The sequence below is a fragment of the Thermobia domestica genome, chromosome 2 (assembly GCF_964235325.1).
Source record: "Thermobia domestica chromosome 2, izTheDome1.hap1.1, whole genome shotgun sequence".
Lineage (NCBI taxonomy): Eukaryota > Metazoa > Arthropoda > Insecta > Zygentoma > Lepismatidae > Thermobia > Thermobia domestica.
Genome location: NC_137455.1, coordinates 318,018,764 through 318,042,558, shown reverse-complemented (window position 1 = coordinate 318,042,558; position 23,795 = coordinate 318,018,764). Strand labels below are relative to the sequence as shown.

General features: G+C 33.4%; 1 protein-coding gene across 1 annotated transcript in view; it reads left to right on the top strand.

Annotated features, from left to right (window-relative positions):
• LOC145678644 (membrane alanyl aminopeptidase-like) overlaps positions 1-23,795 on the top strand; it is an 88,843-nt gene that overhangs the window by 41,811 nt on the left and 23,237 nt on the right. The window contains exons 5-11 of the mRNA XM_081749010.1: positions 220-403; positions 2,910-3,066; positions 5,278-5,359; positions 7,608-7,791; positions 8,990-9,185; positions 11,332-11,609; positions 15,980-16,179. Of these exons, the coding sequence (XP_081605136.1) occupies positions 220-403; positions 2,910-3,066; positions 5,278-5,359; positions 7,608-7,791; positions 8,990-9,185; positions 11,332-11,609; positions 15,980-16,179 (1,281 nt within the window). The remainder of the gene's footprint in view (positions 1-219; positions 404-2,909; positions 3,067-5,277; positions 5,360-7,607; positions 7,792-8,989; positions 9,186-11,331; positions 11,610-15,979; positions 16,180-23,795) is intronic.

Sequence of the window (23,795 nt, the reverse complement as noted above, 5' to 3'; positions counted from 1 at the left end):
ATTTATACCCTTCTGTTGTCATTATGCGATAGACTTAACAATGTTTAATTTCAACCATGCCAGTAGAATTCTTACTATTTCCATGTTTGTATCATATTTGTTTCCTTCTATCATTAATTTGGTCTCAATTGTTATATCGTAACTTTTGAGTGCATATCATCTTGTCTACTACATCTTATTTACAATAGTCGAATAGTAAACTAAATCATGTAATTTCAGAGACCCTTATCCCTTTTATAATGAGAAGGACAATTCTGCATCATTCAAACTACAAACGGCGCTCATGATAGCCCATGAAGAAGCTCATCAATGGTTTGGTGATTTGGCAACGCTTCATTGGTGGAGTGACACGTGGCTTAATGAGGGATTTGCCGCCTTTTTCCAATATTTTTGCCTTAATGCAGTAAGTATAAACAATTATAATGATGTTAGTAAACTATTGTAATCATTAGTGACAACGACTTTGCAATGAATTGAAATCTTAGGTTTCGTGTTATACAGTTACGTTCCGCAAGGTAAAACACATTATTATTAAGGAATTCAGGTGGTAAAAGCTAAAGTGGAGCGAAAGGTAAAATGCGAAGAAAGCACAGAGTTGAAATTGAATCGGTCAAGTCCCAAATTCACTTTCTTTACTTCTAGCCGAGGTAGAATAGTGGTCAAAGAGTGTACTCACCAACTTGGTGTGCCGCGTTTAATTTCCCAGTAGAATTGTCTTTCTCTTTCTACAACCATTTTGTGCGACTCAGAAGTTGTCATAGTCTCTATGAAATAGGTGACAGGAAATACCTGGGAGATAAAGAAAGCTGGAATATTTTCTAAATACATTATTTCCTATATATATGTGTGAATGTGTATAGTTTGTGTGAAGTGTTTCATCCACTAAACCCTAAGGTTTCTAATGGTTTGTTCCAAGTTAGGGCTGCCGTCTACCTATTACTTCACATTCTTACACTTTTTTTTTTTTTTTAACTTTCGAGCGACGATAGTAGAGAAGAGAGTCTGATTATCGTGGAAAAAATCGAATTCAAGATTTCTATAACTTTCAGTTTCATGAAACCTACATATACCCATAATGTCCACGACACGAAGCGAGTCAAGAAATAAGGTTTTTTCGTCTCGGTCTTCAAAATAGAGTTTTGTATCGTCTAGATTCTTAAATAATTCTTTCTCGTTTCGTATTGATTTTCAAAAAGGTTTTCTTCGACTGGTCTGGAGCTTTTTTTTTTTTTTTTTGCCTCGTTCAGTAAATGTATAAACTGTGTGCCTGCTTCCCTTTAGTTAACTAGTGTTCTCGCTTGACTCGAGAAATTTCTCTTCACCTCATGAATTTGAAAATGTGCATCTTGTGCCGTAGGCAACACTGCATGTCGAAAAGCAGATTTTTTATGTCTGTCTGTCTGTTAACCAGCTCATGCCAATGTGAATATTTTCACTCTCTAGAGGTCATACTGTTTAACATATCGAAATCAAATTTTAAACTTAAAGTTTCTATATGATTTCCTAGAAAGGTTTCTCGAATTTTGTTTCTATGCCCAAAAATGTGTGATCCGCTGGAAAAGAACTTTAACGATTTTGTTCATATTCCGTAAGTCTATGTTTTATTAACCTCCCTATATTCTGATATAAGATATATGTCTGGAAAAGTCCAGAAGGCATAGTTTACTCTGTGAAAATAAATACGGTTCTAACCTTTTTCTCAAAAAAGAAACTACTCAAAGCAATTTTGATCATACTTTATAAATTAATATTCTATTAATAACCCTCATAATGAGATAAGTTATTTCTGGTAGAGAGTCCAACAGGTAGTTTACTTCTGGAGATGATTTTTTTTTTTCAGACGAGATTTTGCTCGTACTTCAAAAAGTATAATTGTGTTCATATTTCACAAATAAGTATTTCAGTAATAGCTGTAGCTTAACGTGATTTAGTTTACGAAATTGGAGCAAGAAAATTTAGTGCTGTTTTCCTTACCTTTCTGGATTATCTGATCGTACATTTGCGGGTCTGAAAAGTTTACATCACTCTTCGCAATGTGGACTGATAGTTGATCTAATTTCTCTAGTAATGTTACCCTTTAAATCATGTTGGAAATATAAATCGTTATTTTCTATTCCGTCGTCGAAATTCAATGGGAAAAGCACTGAATAATCTCTGAACACACTCTGGATGTTATCGTAAAAGTACAGTCATTTCCTCCAAGAAAGTATGAGCCTAGAATTACTCCACTAGACACGCAGTATGATTACTGAAACTATAAGGAATGCTGAATACTTTATATCGCATGCCTTTTGCACCATTACATTGATGTTCACACAGTGGCATATCAAAGGCTGTTACAACCAACTGGGAAACCTTATACAATGATACCAGTATTTATCTTAACTGCTTATAAAGATGAGAAAAATATTTGAAGAGCTAAAAACCTGCGAAAAATCTTAAAATTTTGCTGTTTTTTGTGGCTTCACATTTCTCACACTAACTTACATGAACGCATTATTTGTGCCCAGTAGCAATTCTATGGACTGCCTCTTCTATGGACTTCTATGAACTTTAAGATTATTTCATATATTTAAGTAATAATTGTTGTGGAACTCATTATAGCTAATCTATTTTCATTTTAAATTAATTACGGGGCCGCGGTGGCTGAATGGCAGAGCGTTAACCTCTGCTGCATGGGATCTTTGGTTCGATTCCAGCTCGAGCCAAGTAAACTTTGTGGTGGACAAACACAGTGTGCGTGGGTTTCCTCTGGGTTCTCCCGTTTCCTCCCACTTTCTTCATTCCGCCATTTCATTCATTTAGCATCATCACCGTCTCCTTTAGTCTACCCGGTAAAATCGTGGGACGTAAAACTGAAAGATTTCATTTTATTTTATATTAGTTAAACAGTAAAATTATTATTCCAGGTACTACCTGAATGGAAATATGAGGACCAGCTCGTAGTTAAAGAACTTCAAACCATATTCGAAAGTGATTCTACCGACTCTACAAGACCAGTATCAATGAATGTTAGTTATCCGGAGGAGTTAGGTATAATGTTTGATAGAATTACGTACTCTAAAGGTAATAACATTTTATATTATTAATTTAAATGTAAATAAATAATTAGAAATTAATTGTAAATGAAATAGATAAGACGTATCTTACTTCTAATTTACAATACATTTGTAGGTAAAATATAAGGTTCTTAGTACTGTACCATGTTACTAAAACAAATGGCTACTTCGACCACGTAGTTACGAGCGGGCCAAAGCTCAACTACCCATGCAACAATCTTCAATCATCCTCATACTTTCAATTGTTTGTTTAGGAAAATATGTTACTTTTTTCTTATTTAAAATAAGTAGTCAAGAGATTCGTAAATTCAACTTCATTGTATGGAAAAAATCCAATTTGATTATGCTTGGATTAGAGATCCAAAATTAAAATTGTGGTATTTCAGTCCTATTGATTCTTCCAAAGAAACGACAGAGTACCTTTATTACCAAATCGTATGTGAAGAATGCAATAAAAATACTAGCGAGATCAGTGGCGTCTCGTGAATACCTATAACGGGGGCAACTTCAAAATTTGCAATGAAAAGTGGTATAACTGTTGGAATCGTTCGAAAGGACATTAATTGTCATGCAACTTTTAGAGGACATACATACTTTGTCATATCCTTTCCCATTTAGCCACTAGAGGCGTTGTTGCAGACTTGTATCTGACTACCCATAGCAGACCTTTATCTCAGCTAATAATGCACATAGAGCCGTCCAACAAACAATTGAACTACCAAATCGTATGTGTAGAATGCAATAAAAATAGTAGCGACACCAGTGGCGTATCGTGAATATCTCCAACGGGAGTCATCTGCAAAATTTGACATGGAAACAGGGGTTGGTTTTACATCCATTGAAACAAGCGCACAATGGGAGAAACGTCGAGGGGAAACAAGTTGGCATATGTCTTCCTCTGTCGGCGGTTGTTTGCCAGGGCATGGTTTGCACGTACCCTCTCGGCATTTGCCTGGTGTGACTGGGGACACCCTCGCACCATCTCACTTTCACCTACTAATGTGACCGTGTTGCTGCCAACGAGGAATAAATATGCCAACTTGTTTCCTCTCGACGTTTCTCCCATTGTGCGCTTGTTTCAATAGGGGTACAACCAACCCCTGTTTCCATGTCAAATTTTGCAGATGACTCCCGTTGGAGGTATTCACGATACGCCACTGGTGCGCTACTATTTTTATTGCATTCTACACATACGATTTGGTAGTTCAATTGTTTGTTGGACGGCTCTATGTACATTATTAGCTGAGATAAAGTGTGCTACGGGTAGTCAGATACAAGTCTGCAACAACGCCTCTAGCAGCTAAATGGGAAAGGATATGACAAAGTTTGTCCTCTAAAAGTTGCATGACATTTAATGTAATTTCGAACGATTCCAACAGTTATACCACTTTCCATTTCAAATTTTGAAGTTGCCCCCGTTATAGGTATTCACGAGACGCCACTGATCTCACCATTATTTTTATTGCATTCTATACATACGATTTGGTAATGCAATTTTTTGTTTGAAGGATATATATACGCCGTACTTTGTTTAACTTACGGTATCTACGGATCAGTGAGCATATTTCTATCAACTCTAATTCCTCTTAAGTAACTTTCAATCAAAACCCTGACGATTTTACCCGTTATTGCGTAAGTCCTACGGGGCTGGCTAATTTTTAGCCCACTACACTTTCGTATCTACACACCATATAGTATGATGTGGTTATTTAAATTATATACACATATATTTATACACATATATTATTTTCAACACCATACCAATTCAAATTTTAAGAGCAAGACGAGGGGAAAAAGCGAAATCACAAAAGTTCTCAAGATTATAAACACCGTGTTTTTGACACAATTGAAAATAAATATTTCAAGATTTGAACGACTTTATTTTTTCTCAATGATATAGATCTTAAACCTTTTTAGTATGATTCCACTTTACTTTTAAAAAAATTAAAAGATTAATTTAGTTTCGTCTGCTTTCTCTGAATGTTCTCTTGGAGAGCAGAATTTAGTTTGTTTACTTAGAGTATGAAGATGAGGTCATTACATCAGAAAAGAAGAGTAAAGTAACCAGGTTTAGTTCTTAGTGATTACAAATTTCAACATGGATCGAATTTAACGTGGCAAATTAAAGGAATATATATAAAAGAGGATTTCTACGTAGAATTAGGTATTTGAAGTATACAAGATCTTAAAGAGTAATGATATTATCGAACATTTGTAGGTCCTTCTGTGATACGAATGATGCAACATATTTTAACTCCAGATGTCTTTAGAAGAGGTCTTTCGAGATATATAAAAAACAGGTAAAATTAAATTTATTTAATCTTGTAATTGTTCTGTATATATTTAATATATTTATATTCTATATATTTAATAGATCACATATCATGACGAGCATGTATTACTCTGATTGATGGTCATAATAATACATGTAGATTCCATAAATATGATTTCCATGTCACAGAGATATTCCTAGTCATTGCATTTTGACAAAGAAACCATTATTCTTAATATTTACTTTTTAAAAAAGAGAATAAACTGCATTCCCATGTTTTGAACTTTCATATTCTTCTGAAAAAAAATAACTTTTGTTCCAAGGTTATCTTCTCTGATTTGTCTATTTCCTAATTCATATGTATATTTTAAACTTCTCAAATTTTCTCGCTTTAGACTTTTACATACTGTAACATGACATATTTCTACCATTACATATTTCTCTATAATATATTCATTGAATATCATGCAGCAACTATCTCTCAACTATAGCATTATTTTAAGGATGGAAATTCAGACAACGTAATATTATCACTTGATTGTTAGCCATCATTCACTTCATAAAATTTTAAAACAAAAGTGAATCATGATAATGTGCATTATCTATACCTGGATATCAATGAATACAAATCGAAGAACAATTAAAATAATATGAAGTACGACTGAAATTCACCGTGCTCTGTTCCTGATAGAAGAAACCCCGCTGGAAAATCAAACTAGTGTTACTTTGCTGCCTGAAGCACCAACTCACTCTTCTAGTCGGCATTTTAGTAGGCCAATCCTAGAAAGAAAATCATTCCGTTGGTCCTGCAGCCAAGCATCCACCGTGCTGATAATCTCAAAATCACTGCGAAAATGTATTTCACAAAGTTCCTTCTCCAGGTTGGGAAACAGTCGGAAGCTACTGGGGTCAGATCTAAGGAATAAGGTGCATCGAATACAAGTTCGAACCTTGATTCATGAATTGCAGCCACCGCTACTTGGAAAGTGTGGATGGGTTTATTATCGCAAAGTAACACCACATCACGGACCAAACTTCCAAGGCATTTGTTTAATGGCAGTGCGTAATTGAACAAGTAAGATTACAAAATAAAACTTGTGATTCCCATTTCCTGTTCGAGATCATCAATCAAAATAATTCCCTCTGCACCACGAAGAAAAGATGCCACCACTGTCTTTTTGATGGTTAGATCTTGAATTTCTGAGATGGTTGGGAGTGACTGGGTTTCCATTACTGGGATGACAAATATTCACACAAACTTTCGTTTTCGAGCCTTGATTATCCATAACGGATTCCGACTTTTCACATTTTTGCTCGACTGTCATTTCTTTGGATCCAAAATACAGTGATCATTGTCATTAATAAATCTTTATGATTAATTGAATGCACATTGCCAATTTAAATGCCACATGTCTCTGCTATGTGATGAATATTCGCTCAATGGTATTCCAAAATTATGCCATGCATTTTTGTCATCCTTTATGGTGTGGTGACAGTAGTCATAAATCACCACCGCGCTCATCTCTACAAGTCTGTTAACAACATTTAAGCTCACGGCACCACTATTTCACTAGGTCATATGAGATGTATGAGATGCTAGTCCTCAACCGTTTCCGCAATATTAGAATGCATGTATTTGGCTGTTAAATGTTTCTTCATTAAATAATTTACTACTGCTACGAGCTCTTTATTTATTTATTTATTTATTTATTTATTTATTTATTTTATTATTTTTTTTTTTTGACTATTACGCTAAACTTCTTACTGATCAACAAATTGTAAAGAAAAGAAAAAATAAATTCTTCAAACTTTATGGACAACAATCTAAAGAAAGTATGATGTTATGCCTTAAATATCACGTGTCTGCCATAAATACAAGGAGGGCAAGGACTAAGCATGATGAACCAAGGTCATAAATGAAGATTTTATTTTTTGTAAACTAACAGGTTTAACATTCATAATTTTTAGACTTATTATTTTTAGAACAAAAATACTTGTATTCTAGATGTAATGTGTCAAATAAGTGTCACCTCTAGCGTTAGAAAAATAAATAATATAACATTAAGTAGAAAGTGGTAACAAAATAACGATTTTCTATTCACAACTTTTATTGGTACATTACTTTTGACTTCTTTGAGCGCAGACCAAGTAGAAATCAGATTTTTTGTAAACAATATCACATTGCTCCTACTTTTAGTAACTAATAATATAGACAATCAAATGAAGAGCTTACACTTCTCTATCATAACAATTCATTTATCTTGTTTCCATTCAAGGGCATTCAATTACACAACACGTCCGTTTCTATATAACGCTCTTGACGCAGAAGCTCAGGAGGTTGGCGTACTAGAAGAAGGATTAACAGTAAACGAAATCTTTGAATCTTGGATTGTACAACCAGGCTATCCTATTATTACAGTTACCAGAGATTATGAAGCAGGATCTGCAACAGTTCAACAAGTAACTTCGTTATCTGATTTCTGTAATCTTAATAAGTACCTTATTTCCCAAAACAGAAACTATATGATCTGACTTATATCTTATAATCTAAATTGATATATTTAAAATTGTATAAAATCTATACATAAAATTAGTACAAATGAATATAGTATATAAGAGTTTAGATTTGGTAATGTAAGTGTTATAATAACATAAAAATTATATTCAGAATATTCTGTAACAATCAAACCCACGACATTTATTATTCGGCTTTCCTGGTAATAACTAAGATGAAAATATGAATACAAATTGGCCCCAAAATTATATCAGTTTCAGAAAACGAGTATATTTAAAGTAACTGCTTTCTGAAAATAAGAGAAATAAGATAAAAATTTTTTTCGTAGCTATGTTACGGTAAATAAAAAAGACTGATGCTTGTGTACAAGTTATAAATAAGTTTTATTTTAAACGAATTTTCTTCTCACTTTCATCTTGAGACACATTCCAACCATTTGTCCTGGTCTCGGTCAGCTATAAGAAAATGTGTTTATCTGGATATTGCATTTCTTTTCTTATCTTGTAATTTTCTTGCAAATTCTTTTACCATCATCTACCAGCAAACTACAAGTTGGATAGACATGAGATTCACATACTGCGAATAGAATGACAAACTTCCATGTGCAGAGCCACTGATGCACCGTATCAACAAGCTAAGAAAATTTACTGAATGAAATAGCAGAATACTAAAATATTTATCTCTATAACTTTTAATAATTATTATTAAAATATTATATTTTCTATTTTTCTAGATAAACTTATAGTTTAATCTAAGTTACTACATGAACAGTTAGAAAATACAAAAAATATAGAAAATACAAAAAATATACAATAAGGTAGCAAAGAAAAACGAATAAAGACATATTTGTAACATTTCCTTTTATAAATCCTTATGTTTTATGTCCTAAAATTCATGGCAGTGTCTTCAAATCTATTTTATGCGCCAATACTCCAAGTGGAAGGAATACAATTGTTGCATTCAAATTATTGACGTTAGATTTATACAATATTATACCTTAAGAAAGAAAAGAAATTCTTATCAAAATTTCTGAAAAATATTAAGTTGTTATTTTCCATCTTACCTGCTAAATGCAATACATAACACACACAGAAGAGAAAGTTATTTATATTTCTGATTTCAAAATAAAATTTTCTTTAACAGGAGAGATTCTTTTCACCAGACTCAGCAACTTCTTCATCCGATGAACTTTGGTACGTCCCGTTGTCGTTTACGACGCAGCAGGAATTGGATTTTGAAACTACTGTCCCAAAGGAGATTCTAAAGAGGGAACCAGAAATTACACTAGAAGGACTCCCAGGAGACGATCAATTTGTTATTTTCAATATTCAGCAAACAGGTAAGTTAATACATTTGAATTTACTGGAAATAACAAAGACCATTATTCAAAGTTATTTAAGAATGACATATTAACAACATTAACATCTAGTTAACAACATTAGATCATAGCTTTGATTACTTAATATAATTCTAAATATAACACAAATAAATTTAACAGTACACATGATTATAATAGATAAACATAGTAATTAAACGTAAACTTTATGTTTTAAATGATATTAAGACATAAAGAGATACGTTATTAAAACTTATTTTGCTCATAAATAACGTAATACTTAAAAATTACCATTTATGTGTAATACGGCGAATAATTGATATCAGATCTTGGAATGTGATCACTGATTGGGAAAAATGTCATGTAGATTGTTTCATCCACTTTCATAAGAAAAAGCATTGTCAATTACCTATTCCGTTTTAAAGAGTAACATATTAGAAAATACCAGAAATGATTACAAGGTTTCCCATACCAATACTTTTTAATACGTATGGTATATGTGAACAAATACCTTGGAGACGTTTTGTAGTAATAAAAGTTAATATATTCCTGACTCATATCAGAAAGAGTTGCCAACGGGAAACAGATGGGAGGTGGTTGCAACCATCTTGAATAGAAGATGTATCTAGCCTAATTTTCAAAATTCTATATATAATATTTCTTTAAGATGTGCTTGTTTAACTTTTATTACTAACATTGATTGAAAATAATTTTCTTGGTGGAACAATTCACTTCTAGATTACAAACTCTACTTAGGGCCATACAGTATTTAAGAAATTAAATATGTATGTGAGATTAATGCCTTGTTAATCAAGAAAACTAATAATATAAACATAGTCCCATCATTGAGTAGTTTCTCAATCGTAATGCGCATGTGTATCTCAGTAAAATAATTTAATAATCAGTATTGGTATTTATTACGTTATTCACGCCTTATTGTGCGTCTCGTTACTGACGGAAGTTGATTGTATTGTGTTGCTTCGTTGTCCTCCTTTTCTTATTATTTTTACAACTCTATAAGAAGAACAACAATCTTTATATTCTTAGAGGCACAAATAACATGGCCTCAATATTGTTAATTTTAGCCATCATAGTAAATTGTTAATTTTTTTAGTGTTGCTAAGTAACTAAAAGTAAAGCAAAATAGGCAAAACAAGTTTTAGTTTTCAAGTTCCTATTATCCAGTCTCTAGAATTAATTATGTATTTTGAGACAATTGTGAATATAGTAATAATTACGCTGAAATATTCGCGAAAAATTTTGAAACATACTTCTTAACAAATGGTAATTTTGAAGAATTATCTCGACATATCAAGTAAGTTATTTGGTTCTTCAAGAGAAGTGCAAGCCAAATCCATGTTCCCATTTATATATCCTATAGTAGGTATTAAATATGATTTACTGGCAAAGTAATGTAGCATTATTTTATCCTATTATCTTGAACTTCATAAACACTTAAGCAAAAATTTTAATAGCAGTTCATGGTCTCTGTATTTGTCTTCAATTTATCCCACCACATATCCAATTTTGTCAAATTATGTACCGTGCAAAATGATATGAGGGATATGAAGGTTTGACTAGATTAAGATTAATTTAAAATGGACAGAATTATGTCTGGACCAGTGGTTCGATTATATGGACAATTGTTAAATGTTAAAGTTTTCATTGTACTACAATTTCTACAATTCACTAAGCATGAAATTGTTAATGGAATATAGTGTATTTCAATATAAAAAGGGACTGTAATGCCGTTATATGACTTGATTCACATATTTAATTACTATTTGATACGAGAACAAAACAAATAATTATAATGTAATTGTAAAATGTACTAAGTGGTGAAATAGTTACTTTACAAATAATATTTTTGATACAGAATATTTCATTCAAAAATATCACTATCCACACTCGAGAGTGTAGTATGGACTATTAATCATTTCATTTAGTAGGAAAAGAAATTATAAGAATAACAAAAAATACTGAAATGAGCTTATGCGAAGTATAACAGGTATGAAAATATTCTGAAATGAAAGAACTTTCAATACTAACATTTTTGGGATATTAAATAATTTTAATAACTTCAAATATTGTTTAAATGAAATTTAAAAATCGTTGAACTAAATATATAATGTAATTTCTATATTTTTAGGATACTACAGGGTAAATTACGATCTTCAGAATTGGCAATTGATTGCTAACTACCTAAATTCGGATGATGGTTTTAACATTCATGTTTTAAACAGAGCTCAACTTTTGGACGACACTCAGGATTTTGCGAAATACGGAATGCATAATTATACACTGGCACTTGAGTTTACTCGTTACCTTAGCAGTGAGGTAGAATATGTTCCTTGGGTTGCAGCATTAAGGGAGCTGAATTATTTTGAAGTTCAGTTTAGAAATACATCTTTGGAGGGATTATATAAGGTTAGCATAACATTGTAATCAATAAATCCATTAAATTATATCACTGTATTCCTACCAATGTTAGCTTTCTTTGTATGTGTTTTAATTTACAAAGCCATATTATTTGTATTACATCATTGTATGCTAAAGATGAAAATATTTCAGCCCTAGTTGTATAGCACAATTGCTTATTCACTTGTGAAATTCTCTAGTATGTTTTCTTATTATGTTTTCTTTTAATATAAATATGCATTTCGAGGCTGTTAGGAACTTAAATGCTTTAGAGGCATATAGTATTTTTCAATCTTAAATGTGAACCAAATAAACTACCACTTAATAGAGTTAGTAAATTAATATATCATTGGATTTCATAAAAACAATAGCAGGAGTCATAAGAAAATATAGTTTATCTGCACACAGCTGTTGCATTCACAGCTCTAGCATATTTTTATGTATAAATTGGTCCCACAAAAGTTGAAGCTTCATTGAATAATTAATTCAATGAAACATATGAAAATAGTTACACCTTTATTCACTTTTATAAATGCAGGAATCACTTTCGACAAACTTATTAAAATTAATTTATAATTATATAAGCTCTTCACATATTCAAGGATTTAACATAAACATCAAAACCAGCAGAATTAGGTGTAAAGTAACTCTGATTTGTGGTTCAATAAATTTTCTTCATTTGGATTTGGTATGAATCGAGAGAAGTATGATGTATTTAATTCCAAAATTGCTGTGGTAGCAACACAATGTATTTTGTATTCCATTTCACAAGAAATATTATCAATTTTAATAACCTATTGAATATTCCCCTAAGTTCGATGTATTATTCCAGTATATCACCCCTACCTTTATATCATTTTTCCTTCAATTTCCCTTTGTCTGAAAGCGTATTCGGCAAACAGTAAGACTCATGCGGGATACTGCTATTCGTTAAGCATCCACAGCAGTAAGAATATATGACACCATATGGCATCAATGAACAACGAACGTGTTAAGTAACTTAATAATTTAGAATCCAAAATCAGCAGTTTTAATAAAGTAATGAAATCAGTTTTCATACTCAATTTTAAGAGGAGAATGAAATTAGGATAAAATATAGCTTTTCTGCGGACAAATTTCCAGAAGGCTGCAATGTTGTGGGTACCTTTATATTAACGTTCTAAACAGTATAGCAAAGATCCCAATGATAAAACTTTTCCCAGTACATCGATTTGAGCCATGCTGAAAGTTTCACAGCAAGCCCAAGATTAAGAAAGGTGTTTCTATTAAAATCTCTAAACTATTGGTCCTACGACAAATTATTAAGGAATTTGTTGCCCAAAAGACTTGCTACAATAATGATTTAATTCCCTCTCTTGTGAAAGTAACCGAGAACATTTGTGAACCACAAAACAACAGACATCATATAGAATATCTCTTCTGGCCAATATTCTCTTCTAACCACTTACGCAAAATTTACGTGTACACCAATCGTTGTGCATCCTGCAAAGCATATCGGGTAATATACATGTGTATTCCTCAGGGTTTTCGATTTTGGTAGGCAACACCATTAATTTTACACTTATATACAATAAGTGTCAACTAAAAATAAAAAAAAAGTTAGGTCAAGGGATAGTGATGGGTGATGTATCAGTGTACCCGAAAACTGTATATTAATCCAGCTGACAACATTGTTATCATAATGTCGTGATAGGCCAACCTGTTACCAATATTCGAAAAGTATAATATCTTCAATTAAGGTCAAGTATAACAGTGGTTTCCAACATATTTCAATATGCCGCAGCATTCGGTCTCTCATCAGTGAAGATAGATCTAATTACTTTCTCACTCAGAGCACACCATAACATTACCTTACCTACACCTTGAATCTCTGTTGGATCTGTACAATGTAGATTTGAGTCACATGTTTACTTTGTACATGTCACATGTTTACATGATTATGTTTTTCTCTGCCTATAACATAAAAGTTTACTTTATTAGTAAAAACAATTTATGTGGTAAAATTGTTTCATATGCTATCTATCCCAATGCCCATTCGTAAAGCTTCATTCGTCGGTCAGTCATCCAAAAACAATTTTTGTTGAACTTATATCTTGTAAGGGAGCACTCTATCCCCACTCAGATTTCTTTGGATACTTCGCCATTTTAATTCCATAGACGTCGTACACTCTCGTCGGACTCTTAACTTACCCAATAGAGTTGACGATGTGTTCAGATAAGTTTTGCTTCGCGGCCGTCCGGTTTGAGGTATAACTTCCTTTCCAGTTACATGAAATATACGTATGAGTTTTCTCACGGCAATATGTGACACAGGTCTCGATTAGGACGTTGAAATTTTGAAGTCAGCTGCTATTACTGTTGAACTAGTCCTCCAGCCGACAGTATGATTCCAATATTCTCTTCAGAACCTAATATCTTGACGCCATATTTGAAAAAATTAAAGTTTAAACCAGTTTTCATATCAGAGAAATCTCCACAAAACATTGCTTTGCATCTACATACAAAAGGGGTCATATATGCAAATGGAATATAAAACATATAAAACATAGGTGTAGCGAACTGCTTAGAAGTGAATAGTGCAGATATGGAACATATTCTATCATAGTATTTGGTTGTTGTTTTGTGGTTCATTGATGTTCCCCATAATGATAAATATGATTGTTGTAACGTTACAAGCTTTGTATGGCACATAGCTTTTTTCTTTCGGAACAACCCATAATGTAAAACCTATTCCCTAAAAAAGTTTGTAAACGTCCCACTGTTACAAAGTTATACTGCACGATTCGATTTCTCATTGAAAGATGGTATCATTTGATATATTGCATGACCATATTTCCATTTGAAGTAACGAACATGAATCCAAGTTGGCGGAAGACTACCATTACCCCATCACAACGTTTCTCCTGTCCCTCTTTAATACTGATGTCATTTGTACTTCAGATCCAAGCCATATGCAGTTTGTGAAATATTCAGCCCGGTCCACATCATACATACAGATATATAAATACCATATATACATTTACACACGCAGTCTAACGAAATACCTCCGAAACTACTACCTTTACAAGAACGAGAAATAGAAACATTCTTGTAGTAAGTTTTCTGGGCTATAATTGAACCGCTTAGAGGATAAAGAGGTTATGTTACATTTTTTCAAACGTTGCATTCTGGCGGTTTACGCACGTGTTATATGTTAGTCATGCTACGCAACACATCATTTACTGAGTCCTCGGCTGGGTGTAAAGATTTAGAAAAGATGAAGGGGCTATGTTAACGGACAAAATTGTAAAAGTAAATTTTCGAGAAATGTGCAATTTGTTACATACCACCTTTACCCACTAACCGCTTCAATGATCAATTTTGATGTAAGATCAATGGTTTATTGAATTTTAATAGAAAATGTCTTTCTTGACTTCGACCCGCTATTAAAGTTTTAGCAGGAATGAAATAGATGGAGACTTGATATATTGTGTAGAATCACAATATTAACTTTTCAAGCTATTTTCTCATTCAAAGCGATTTTGTTTGTATTTCATAAATGTTTCGTTAAAAACGCTTACAACATATTAAAGATACTTTCTCACAAAAATCTTTACATATAATAGTTTACTCTTGAGAACGAATTGGTTTCAAACAATTTTCTCAAAATTAACTCACAATTTTGTTCACATTTTATAAACAAATATTTGGTAACAATCTTACAACATGATTCAAGTTTTCTCTCACAAAACTCTACAAGAACTCTGTTATAAATATTTTTCAAAGTGTTCTGAAAGTACCTATTATAGTTTATTTTTTTCATATGTAAATATTTCAGTAAGAACTGAAATTTGGCATGATTTGAGTTAAGAAGTTGTAGTATACGAAGGTAAGCTAAAATAGAATGTTGTGTTTGTATTTTCTAATGGTATGTACATCCAAAAAAGTATAATGAATAGATTGAAATACCGTATTTTCGAGGAAAATTCAAAAATGGCAAAAGTAAATTCTAATCTATAACGTTCATTTGTTATGAAAGCATTTCTCTATTCAAATTATTTTTTTATAATCTCATTTCTATTTCCTTTGTTATTTCGAAATTTACTTTTTTTCTTATTTTATAAAAATAAAAATAAAAAGATTCTGAGTATTAATATTTCCTTCTTTCTCATTCTCCTTTTTGGAAAACATTTTGCAATCATTGAATTTTCCATTGAACATGACGATTTTACCTACAATAAAATACAGGGAGGTCTTCTTGTATATATTAGATGGCTGTATTACAATATCTATAACGAAAAAAAGTTAAACATTAATGTATATGAAGGACAACGGAAAGAAGTTTGTATTTATTTTCATGCTTACTTTTCCAATTAAAAGATATTTTCCTTTTTCTTTAGAGTTACGTCCTAAATCTTCTTCAGTCTGTGTATGAAGATATTGGATTTGATGATGTACCAGGTGAAGAAGGAGTAAGAGCTCTCAACCGAATGCAAATTGTAACTGCTCTTAATGACTTTGGGAATAATGACACTGTAGAAAAATCTAAAGCAGTGTTTAGACAGTGGATGGATTCCCCTAATCCAGACGAGGAAAACCCGTAAGATATGCATACGTTCGTTACATTTAGCAATATTTAATTTAAGCCGAATAACTCTGCTTAACCCTGAAATACGCACACAGTTAGTGTTAATGTTACTCTATACCTTCCATACAAGAGAAAACCACCTAATACTACCAAATGTAATTATAAAATTATTTATGTAAACGAAGTTACATTATAGTACAGAGTGATTCTTTTAAAACTCGTGGATTTCATTTAGGTCTAGAATTTCTAACTGGGGACCGATTTTCATGCGGTTTGTGTCAAATGTTCAAGTAAGAATGGGAGATTTATGTGACTATGTTTAATGGTTTAAATTCATCCGTGGTAATATCGGCCACGCCTCAAGAAAAACAGACAATATTTGCCAGTGTACCTTGCAATTGCAATGAGATTTTGAATTTTTGAAGCGAAATTGCAGAATACAAATTAAGTGTTAGCGGAAATACCCAAAAATCCCATGTTGAATAGCTACAGCCGATTTCTTGCGACAAACAACGGAGAGATTTCTTGGGCGACCAAAGGAGTCGATAAAAGACATTTTCCACAAGAGCTGCCTATAGCGTCCAATGCTTTCCTGTCTTATGCAGAAGCGATCCTCTTTCTTCCAATTTATTCACTACCGACCATAGGTATATTATGTTACTATCTGGGGCAGAACGTGAGGCAAATTTGTTTCAAAATTACCTTCGCGAAGCAACAACAGATTCCGTTCACCAAAAACGTTTAACGATAAACACATGTTGCTCCAAAGAGTAGGCTATTCTCACTGTGTCCTTATTATACTCACACAGTAGCACAGAGCAATTCCCAATACAACGGCCTAGTTTCCTATTTCTTATTCTTAATGATCTTGGCGAGGTTTCCATGTACGAAGAAAATTCAAATCTTCACACCGCACCGCACGTGATTCCAATTGAAAGGTACACTGGCGAATATTTGCGATTTTTCTTGAGGCGTTGCCGATATTACCCCGGATAAATTTAAACAGTAAACATGGTCCCATAAGTCAACCATCCTTCCTTGATCATTTGCCACAAACCGCATGAAACTCAGACTTCTGTTAGAAATTCTAGACCCAAATGAAACCCGTGAGTTTTAAAAAATCACCGTGTATATAAGAGTACATAGTAATTATTTCTAGGATATTTACAGTAAATGTATTTCTAATTATCCTTTTGCACAAGAAACAATCGCATCCTTTCTGTGTTATGCACAAACTTCATGTATTTGATGCCCTAAGACAAGTTCGTAGGGAGAGGTTTCTGAAAACGCTTTTGTATATAATGTTTTGCTAATTGCATCCAGACTTCTTTCAGAAACTCTTTCCGTACAAATTTCTTCTTTGATCCATTTGTACTTGGGCAAAACTATTGAGTTCACATCAGCTGCCATACAGTAAACGCTATTATAATAAAAGTAAATAATGTGTATGTTTATAAATAATTGAACACTAACTTGAACGTAAACATGAATATACAAACGTGCATCTGTATCTAATAGTATAAAGGTTTCGGCAATAATTGGCTAATAGATAAAATTAATTTTGAGCACTTACGTCTACCAAAGAATGGTGGATCGATCCTATCATTCAATTGCCCTATAAAATAAAAGGAAAGAAAAATATTATTATTGGAATGCATATTTCGACAGAGTCAGTTGAATGTAGCAATTATATCAGTATTTAAGTGATATGTTATTAACGTACAATAACTTCATTATCATATTACAAGAAGCTCTAGACCGACTGCACATTTGAGCAATATTTGTCTATCTTAACAAATTATTTTTAATAACTTTCTACTAAATAACTATAGCGCTATTTTAAGATTCTAAACAAAACAATACTTACTTTCTACATGATTGCAAGTTACATAGCTTATATCAACTATAATAATGTTCGATAAATCTATTGTTCGAAACTAATCACTTCTAATAAAGAACACTAAATTAAACTCGAATATTTCTTTATCTAAATCTAACCTTATTGATTCATTCATGGAAGTAACAAGAATCCACTTAATTACCAGTTGCTAAGCTTATCTACACCATCTAGAACTTAATCAACTTTATAACGAAATTAAATCTTGACATGTTTAAGTGAAGTCTTTTATGAATCTAACAAGGAATGGACATGAACGTGTCATCCGGACATCCGAATCAGGCTTAGTCTATTCGATAAACATAACAAAGATATGTTCATGCACAAAAAGTTAGGTGCCATGGACAACGGAGTAAGTCTCTGGGGCCCATTAACCCTGTTAGTATAAATAAAATCGTAGACTCGCAGTGAAATAGCTATTGCGTTAACGTTGTTCATTGGAAAGTCATAGTTGATAGTCCATTCTCTTCAGCATGAAACAAGCTTTGTATTGGTATACAAGATTTTTCCTCATATGTATTCCGTCTATCAATACAAAACTTGGTACACACATTTCTTATCCCCTATAGTATTTTTCGAGATACATTTGGATTGAGTGTTTTTACTCGGGGCCACTCCAGAGGGGTCCAAAGTTGATGGAAGGGATTTCTAGAGGGAGTTTTTCGACATTCTCCCAATTTTCTCTGTTCAAGTACGTTACGGATCCCAATACATAGGAACTCTGGAAAGCTTGTTTCATGCTGAAGGGAATGAACTATAAGCCATGACTTTCCAATGAATAGTGTTAATGCAGTAACTATTTCACTGCCAGTCTATTATTTTCTTTATACTAACAGCGTTAATGGACCCCAGGAACTTTCTCCGCTGTCCATGGCACCTAACGTTTTATGCATGAACATATCTTTGTTATGTTTATCCAATAGACTAGGTTTGATTCGGATGTTCGGATGGCAGGTTTACGTCCGATCCTTGTAAGTATGGGACTATACAAAACAGGTTTTTTACAGTATCAAACAAGTTCTATGAATCCATATCAAACAAGCGTTATGAATCCATGAGTTTTTTATTCTTTGGATTATCTTACTGAACTGGTAATATACTTCAGTTTACAGAGTTGCTTACCCGAACTTCAATGTGAGTTTATAGTACTGTGCTCAACTGAAACATCCTTTCTTCGATATCATAACGCATGCTACAAACTTGTGGATATTCTAGTTCTTGTGTGGGCTATTTCATAACGCTCATTCTACATTATAAATGTCAATAAGATTTATTTGTAATATACTCATTTCTTTCTTTTGTGGTATACACAATAATTCAGTTACTAAGGCGATATTGTAAAACAATACGTTTCAGACAAAACACAATGTTCAACCAAAACGTTTCTATAATTCATTTGAAAAAATTAAAATAAATTTAATTCTCTATTATTATTATTATTATTATTATTATTATTATTATTATTATTATTATTATTATTATTATTATTATTATTATTATTATATAGTAACATAAAAAATGAATGTCTTACTGGTATGTTAGCTTTGAATGTAAGTGTTAATTATATCTCAATTTCAAGGTTACGGAAGAAACTGCAATAGCGCCAAGATCTCCGTCTTAACATTATCAGAATATCATTATTATTGTTCGAAGTGGGCAAAATATGTTACTTTCATTCCAATTTCAAACCAAATCGAATCCATTGTTTATTAGCTTTTGTATCCTTTTAGATTTATAAACCGATAGAAGAATGAGATACATTGCGTGAAAATAGACAAAGATACAATAAGTACATTCGTAAAGTACAGTTTTACAAAAAGGGTTAAGTAGTCTTTCACTTCGAAATGGTGAAATTGATCGTCTATTTATTTTCAAACTGTACTTTCTCGAACAAAAAGAAACAACTTCCGTAAAACATACCTTTTGGTGCAAGAATTGGCTGCAACAGAGCACTTTGGTATTATAATCCGAACAACCCAAATGTAATTTCGGAGTGGTCAGTTTGTCTGTAACTTTAGTTTAGTTCACTTTTTCTACCCCCAAAAATCTCATATACCTAACTATTTCCCAAAGGGTAGTTTCCTCTAACGTATAATACGTGTTTGGAGTATAGAGTGATTTGCACTTTGATATATATACCTCCCAAAGGTTTGAGATGAGAGCGAAGCTGTAGTTCTTATATTTCGTCAGATTGTCATCAAAACGTAAACAGTTCACGAGGGAATCGAAAACGTGTTCTCTGACATGATGCAGTATTTGTATAAGAAACTTCATTTTTTCACCACATCTCATTTGTGCTCAACTTATTTGCTGTCGAAACGCTGGATATATACAACAATCCAAGAAGTGTACAGAATTTTATATTGTTAATATCTTCAATATTATCACTTACTTATTTTTGCTTTTGACGATGGATTTCACTGCTAGTATTCTGGACAAAAATTCCAAACATATCATCAATAAACAGTCCGAGCATCACATTCAATTATAGTAATGATGGGCTTCACCTTTGTTTCCCGAAAGTGTTATCTCGACTTTACGAGCAGCTGTACATCCTGGAATAGGAAGACCTATGCTTTATCTGTAGCCCTCTTTCCCTAAAGTTAAAGCAACATTACTCGTTGAATCATTGACTAATCTTTCCTCAGTGTCACTTACACCGTTCTAATAACTCCGTCATATCGTCCCAAGTAAACTTGTAAATTGTCCTCATATCCACTAAAATCCTGCTGATCAATATGCATCATTATGAATGGCAGTTATCTGTAAGTAATTTGTATATATATATTTTAACATATTATATAATAAACGTTTCTTTAGATGTAACTTTAACCTCCTTTTCTCTTTAGCATACCTTATATATTGTAAAGATTTCTCGGGTAGAGCAAATGAAATGTACACGGGATTTGGACTTTTCCCTTCACCCTTTTATTACAAAAGTTTTATGTACACAAATAATAAGAAATTCCACTAATATCAGGTAAGATTAGATGGGAGCCCGGTGACCAAGCGTCGTGGGCTTTGAGGTGAGGTACTCTCGGTGACCAAGCGTCGTGAGAGGGGTGTAGATTAGGTATCTCTCTCTCGGTGACCGTGCGTCGTGAGAAAGAGGAAAGGAACCCGGTGACCAAGCGTCGTGGGTATAAGGATAGGTACCTCTCGGTGACCAAGCGTCGTGAGAGGGGTTTTAGGTGTTGTGACCAATCCGTGAAGATTGATGTTGGTCGAGGTGTGCAGGTCCTTTTTATTCTGTCTTGTCGGCTTCCATCGTGGGTACTCGTCCTTCCGACTGATGGCGATGGTGATCGACTCCTCTTCGGGAACGTCGTCTGTTTGTTTGTGTTTATTATCAACACATGTAGTTCACACGTGGTTATTGCCTGGTACGGCAACGTGGGGATCCTTACACCCCCGGGGCGTAGAAAAAAAATAAGCCACTGGATTATTTTTTTCGTGTTTGTGCCAGCATGTGGAGTCCGCATATTGGGCACAGTAGACACTGGAAAACACTATAACACTGAAACACAAAATCAAAGTTAAAAGCACTTGTCACTGATATCACTGTTTGAGATATTATCACATAAGTTTTAAAGTTGAAGTTGGAGCACTGACAGTTTGTCCTCTTAAGCTAAGCAGAATCCGTATGTCACGTCATTTCCCTCAAAGGAGAGGCTGTCGAAGCTCTGATGATTACAGTTAATAGTTATAACTACGTCACTGATGGTAATGTCCGCAGTATATGTTATGAAGTTCGCACGTCATATGGTGCTATTATATAAAATGTTTCGAATATTGGTCTAGTGCAGGCTAGTACTAGTTAATAGATGACAGAACATACTTAGAGAATGGCTAAAGTCATTACATTGATAATTGTAGTGATGGCGGAAAAAAGGTTGCCAATCAAAAGTCCTGATTTTCTGAACGCTCTGTATATGTAGGTTAGTGTGTTAGCGACAGTTATATGATACGCAGCGGAGAAGCGAAGAGAAAAAAATGTTGTAGCTGGCCTTGTGAAGTTCGTTCGCTCGAAGTCGAAAGAAAATGCTGGCTTGCAATTTTGTTCACTGAAGGAAATTGTATGTATGTATGCTTATTTATATGACAGAATGCAGGTTGGTTAGGAATTAAGAGTGAAAAAAAAAACAAGGGATCGCTTGCGATTTGAATGCTAAGGTGGGTACTAGATTTGGTCACTTCAAATAGTTAGCTGTATCATATGCTGTATCTTGTTTTCTTCTATTCCATGTTTTATTTCTTTGTTTTTTTTCTTTGCCGCTAAATCATGAAGAGTGCGCTTCGCTTGTCGCTCGTTTATATCTGCTGAGAGGATGATGATCTTGGTTTTCTCTCTTCTTATCTTCTTTCTTCTTCCTAGCTGGTGCGTTCGTCATCATTATCATTATATATGTATTCTTCTGCTGCATGAAATGGCTTAATCCTGTCAATGGAAATATTCTGTTCTCTCTCCCTGAAATTATGGGGCATGCGAACTCGATAGAGATTATTGTTTAGTTTTGAAATTATTGTAGCCGGTCCGCAGTATCTATCGGTCCATTGTGATGACTCTCCAATTCTTCGAAAGGGAAAGTAAATGAGTACTTTATCTCCAGTGTGAAAAGTTTGTTGTTTATGTCTTCTATCAAAGTACTTCTTTTGTTGTTCGTGAGCCTTCAGTAAGTTATGCCGTGTCTTTTCTCGAAGTTTTACGAGTTGGTCCCGTTCAAGCTGTAGCTGAGGGATAATCCTTAGTTTGCAATCGCTGATGGTCCTGGGTTCGTATCCAAACATGAGGAAGAAGCTGGATTTCTTCGTTCCTAATTGAGCGAAACTATTTAAACCAAAAGTAATATGAGGCAATAATTTTGGCCATGTTTCGTGATTTTGTTGGACGAAAAATTTTAAGGAATTCTGCAGTGTTTTGTTCATAACTTCGACTAATCCTATGTCTTGATGGTTGAAAGCAGGGCAAAACTTAAATTCAAAGTTGTATATCTCTGCTAGTTTTTGAAGTTTCTTCGCTCTGTGCACAGGATGCCTGTCCAGATGAAGGAAACGAAAGGCGCCGAATTTCAGAATGATTTCTTCCAATAAGAATTGTTCAATTGTATCTGCTGTAATCCCATTAACAGCCTTTGTCACTATATAGCGTGTACTTGTTTCGATGGCGACTAAAACATATTTTGGTTTTCCTTCTTCGTGCGGATAGGGACCTAAGCCGTCAAACATCCATCGTTCTCCTATATGGCCTATCGGGTGATGCAGAAGTTCACCTTGTTGTTTTCTGGGTAGTTTTTTCAGGAGTTGGCACTCTCTACAGTTCTTGATTCTGAATGCCAAGTATGATTTCATATTTGGCATGTAATATTTGTTAAGGACAGTCTTATATGTCTTAGAAAACCCAAAATGGGGAGCTGACGGGTCTTTATGAATAGACTCGAACCAATGTCCTGCCAAGCTTTTCGGGATGCATAAAAGATGAAGTAGCCCAAGTTCTGGATGTTTTTGTGTTCGATACAATATGTTGTCTTTTAATTGGAAATATTTGGCTGCTCTCGTGGTGGAACTTTTTGCCGGTTCTCCCCCTTCTAAAACTGTTATAATATCAGCGTATGCGTCATCCTTACGTTGTTCTTCTCGTAATTTCTTCAAAGATCCTGAGTATTCTATTTGGAGAATGGGTTCCTCTAATGAATTAGATCTGTATGCATGTAGATCTTCGATTGCCTGATGT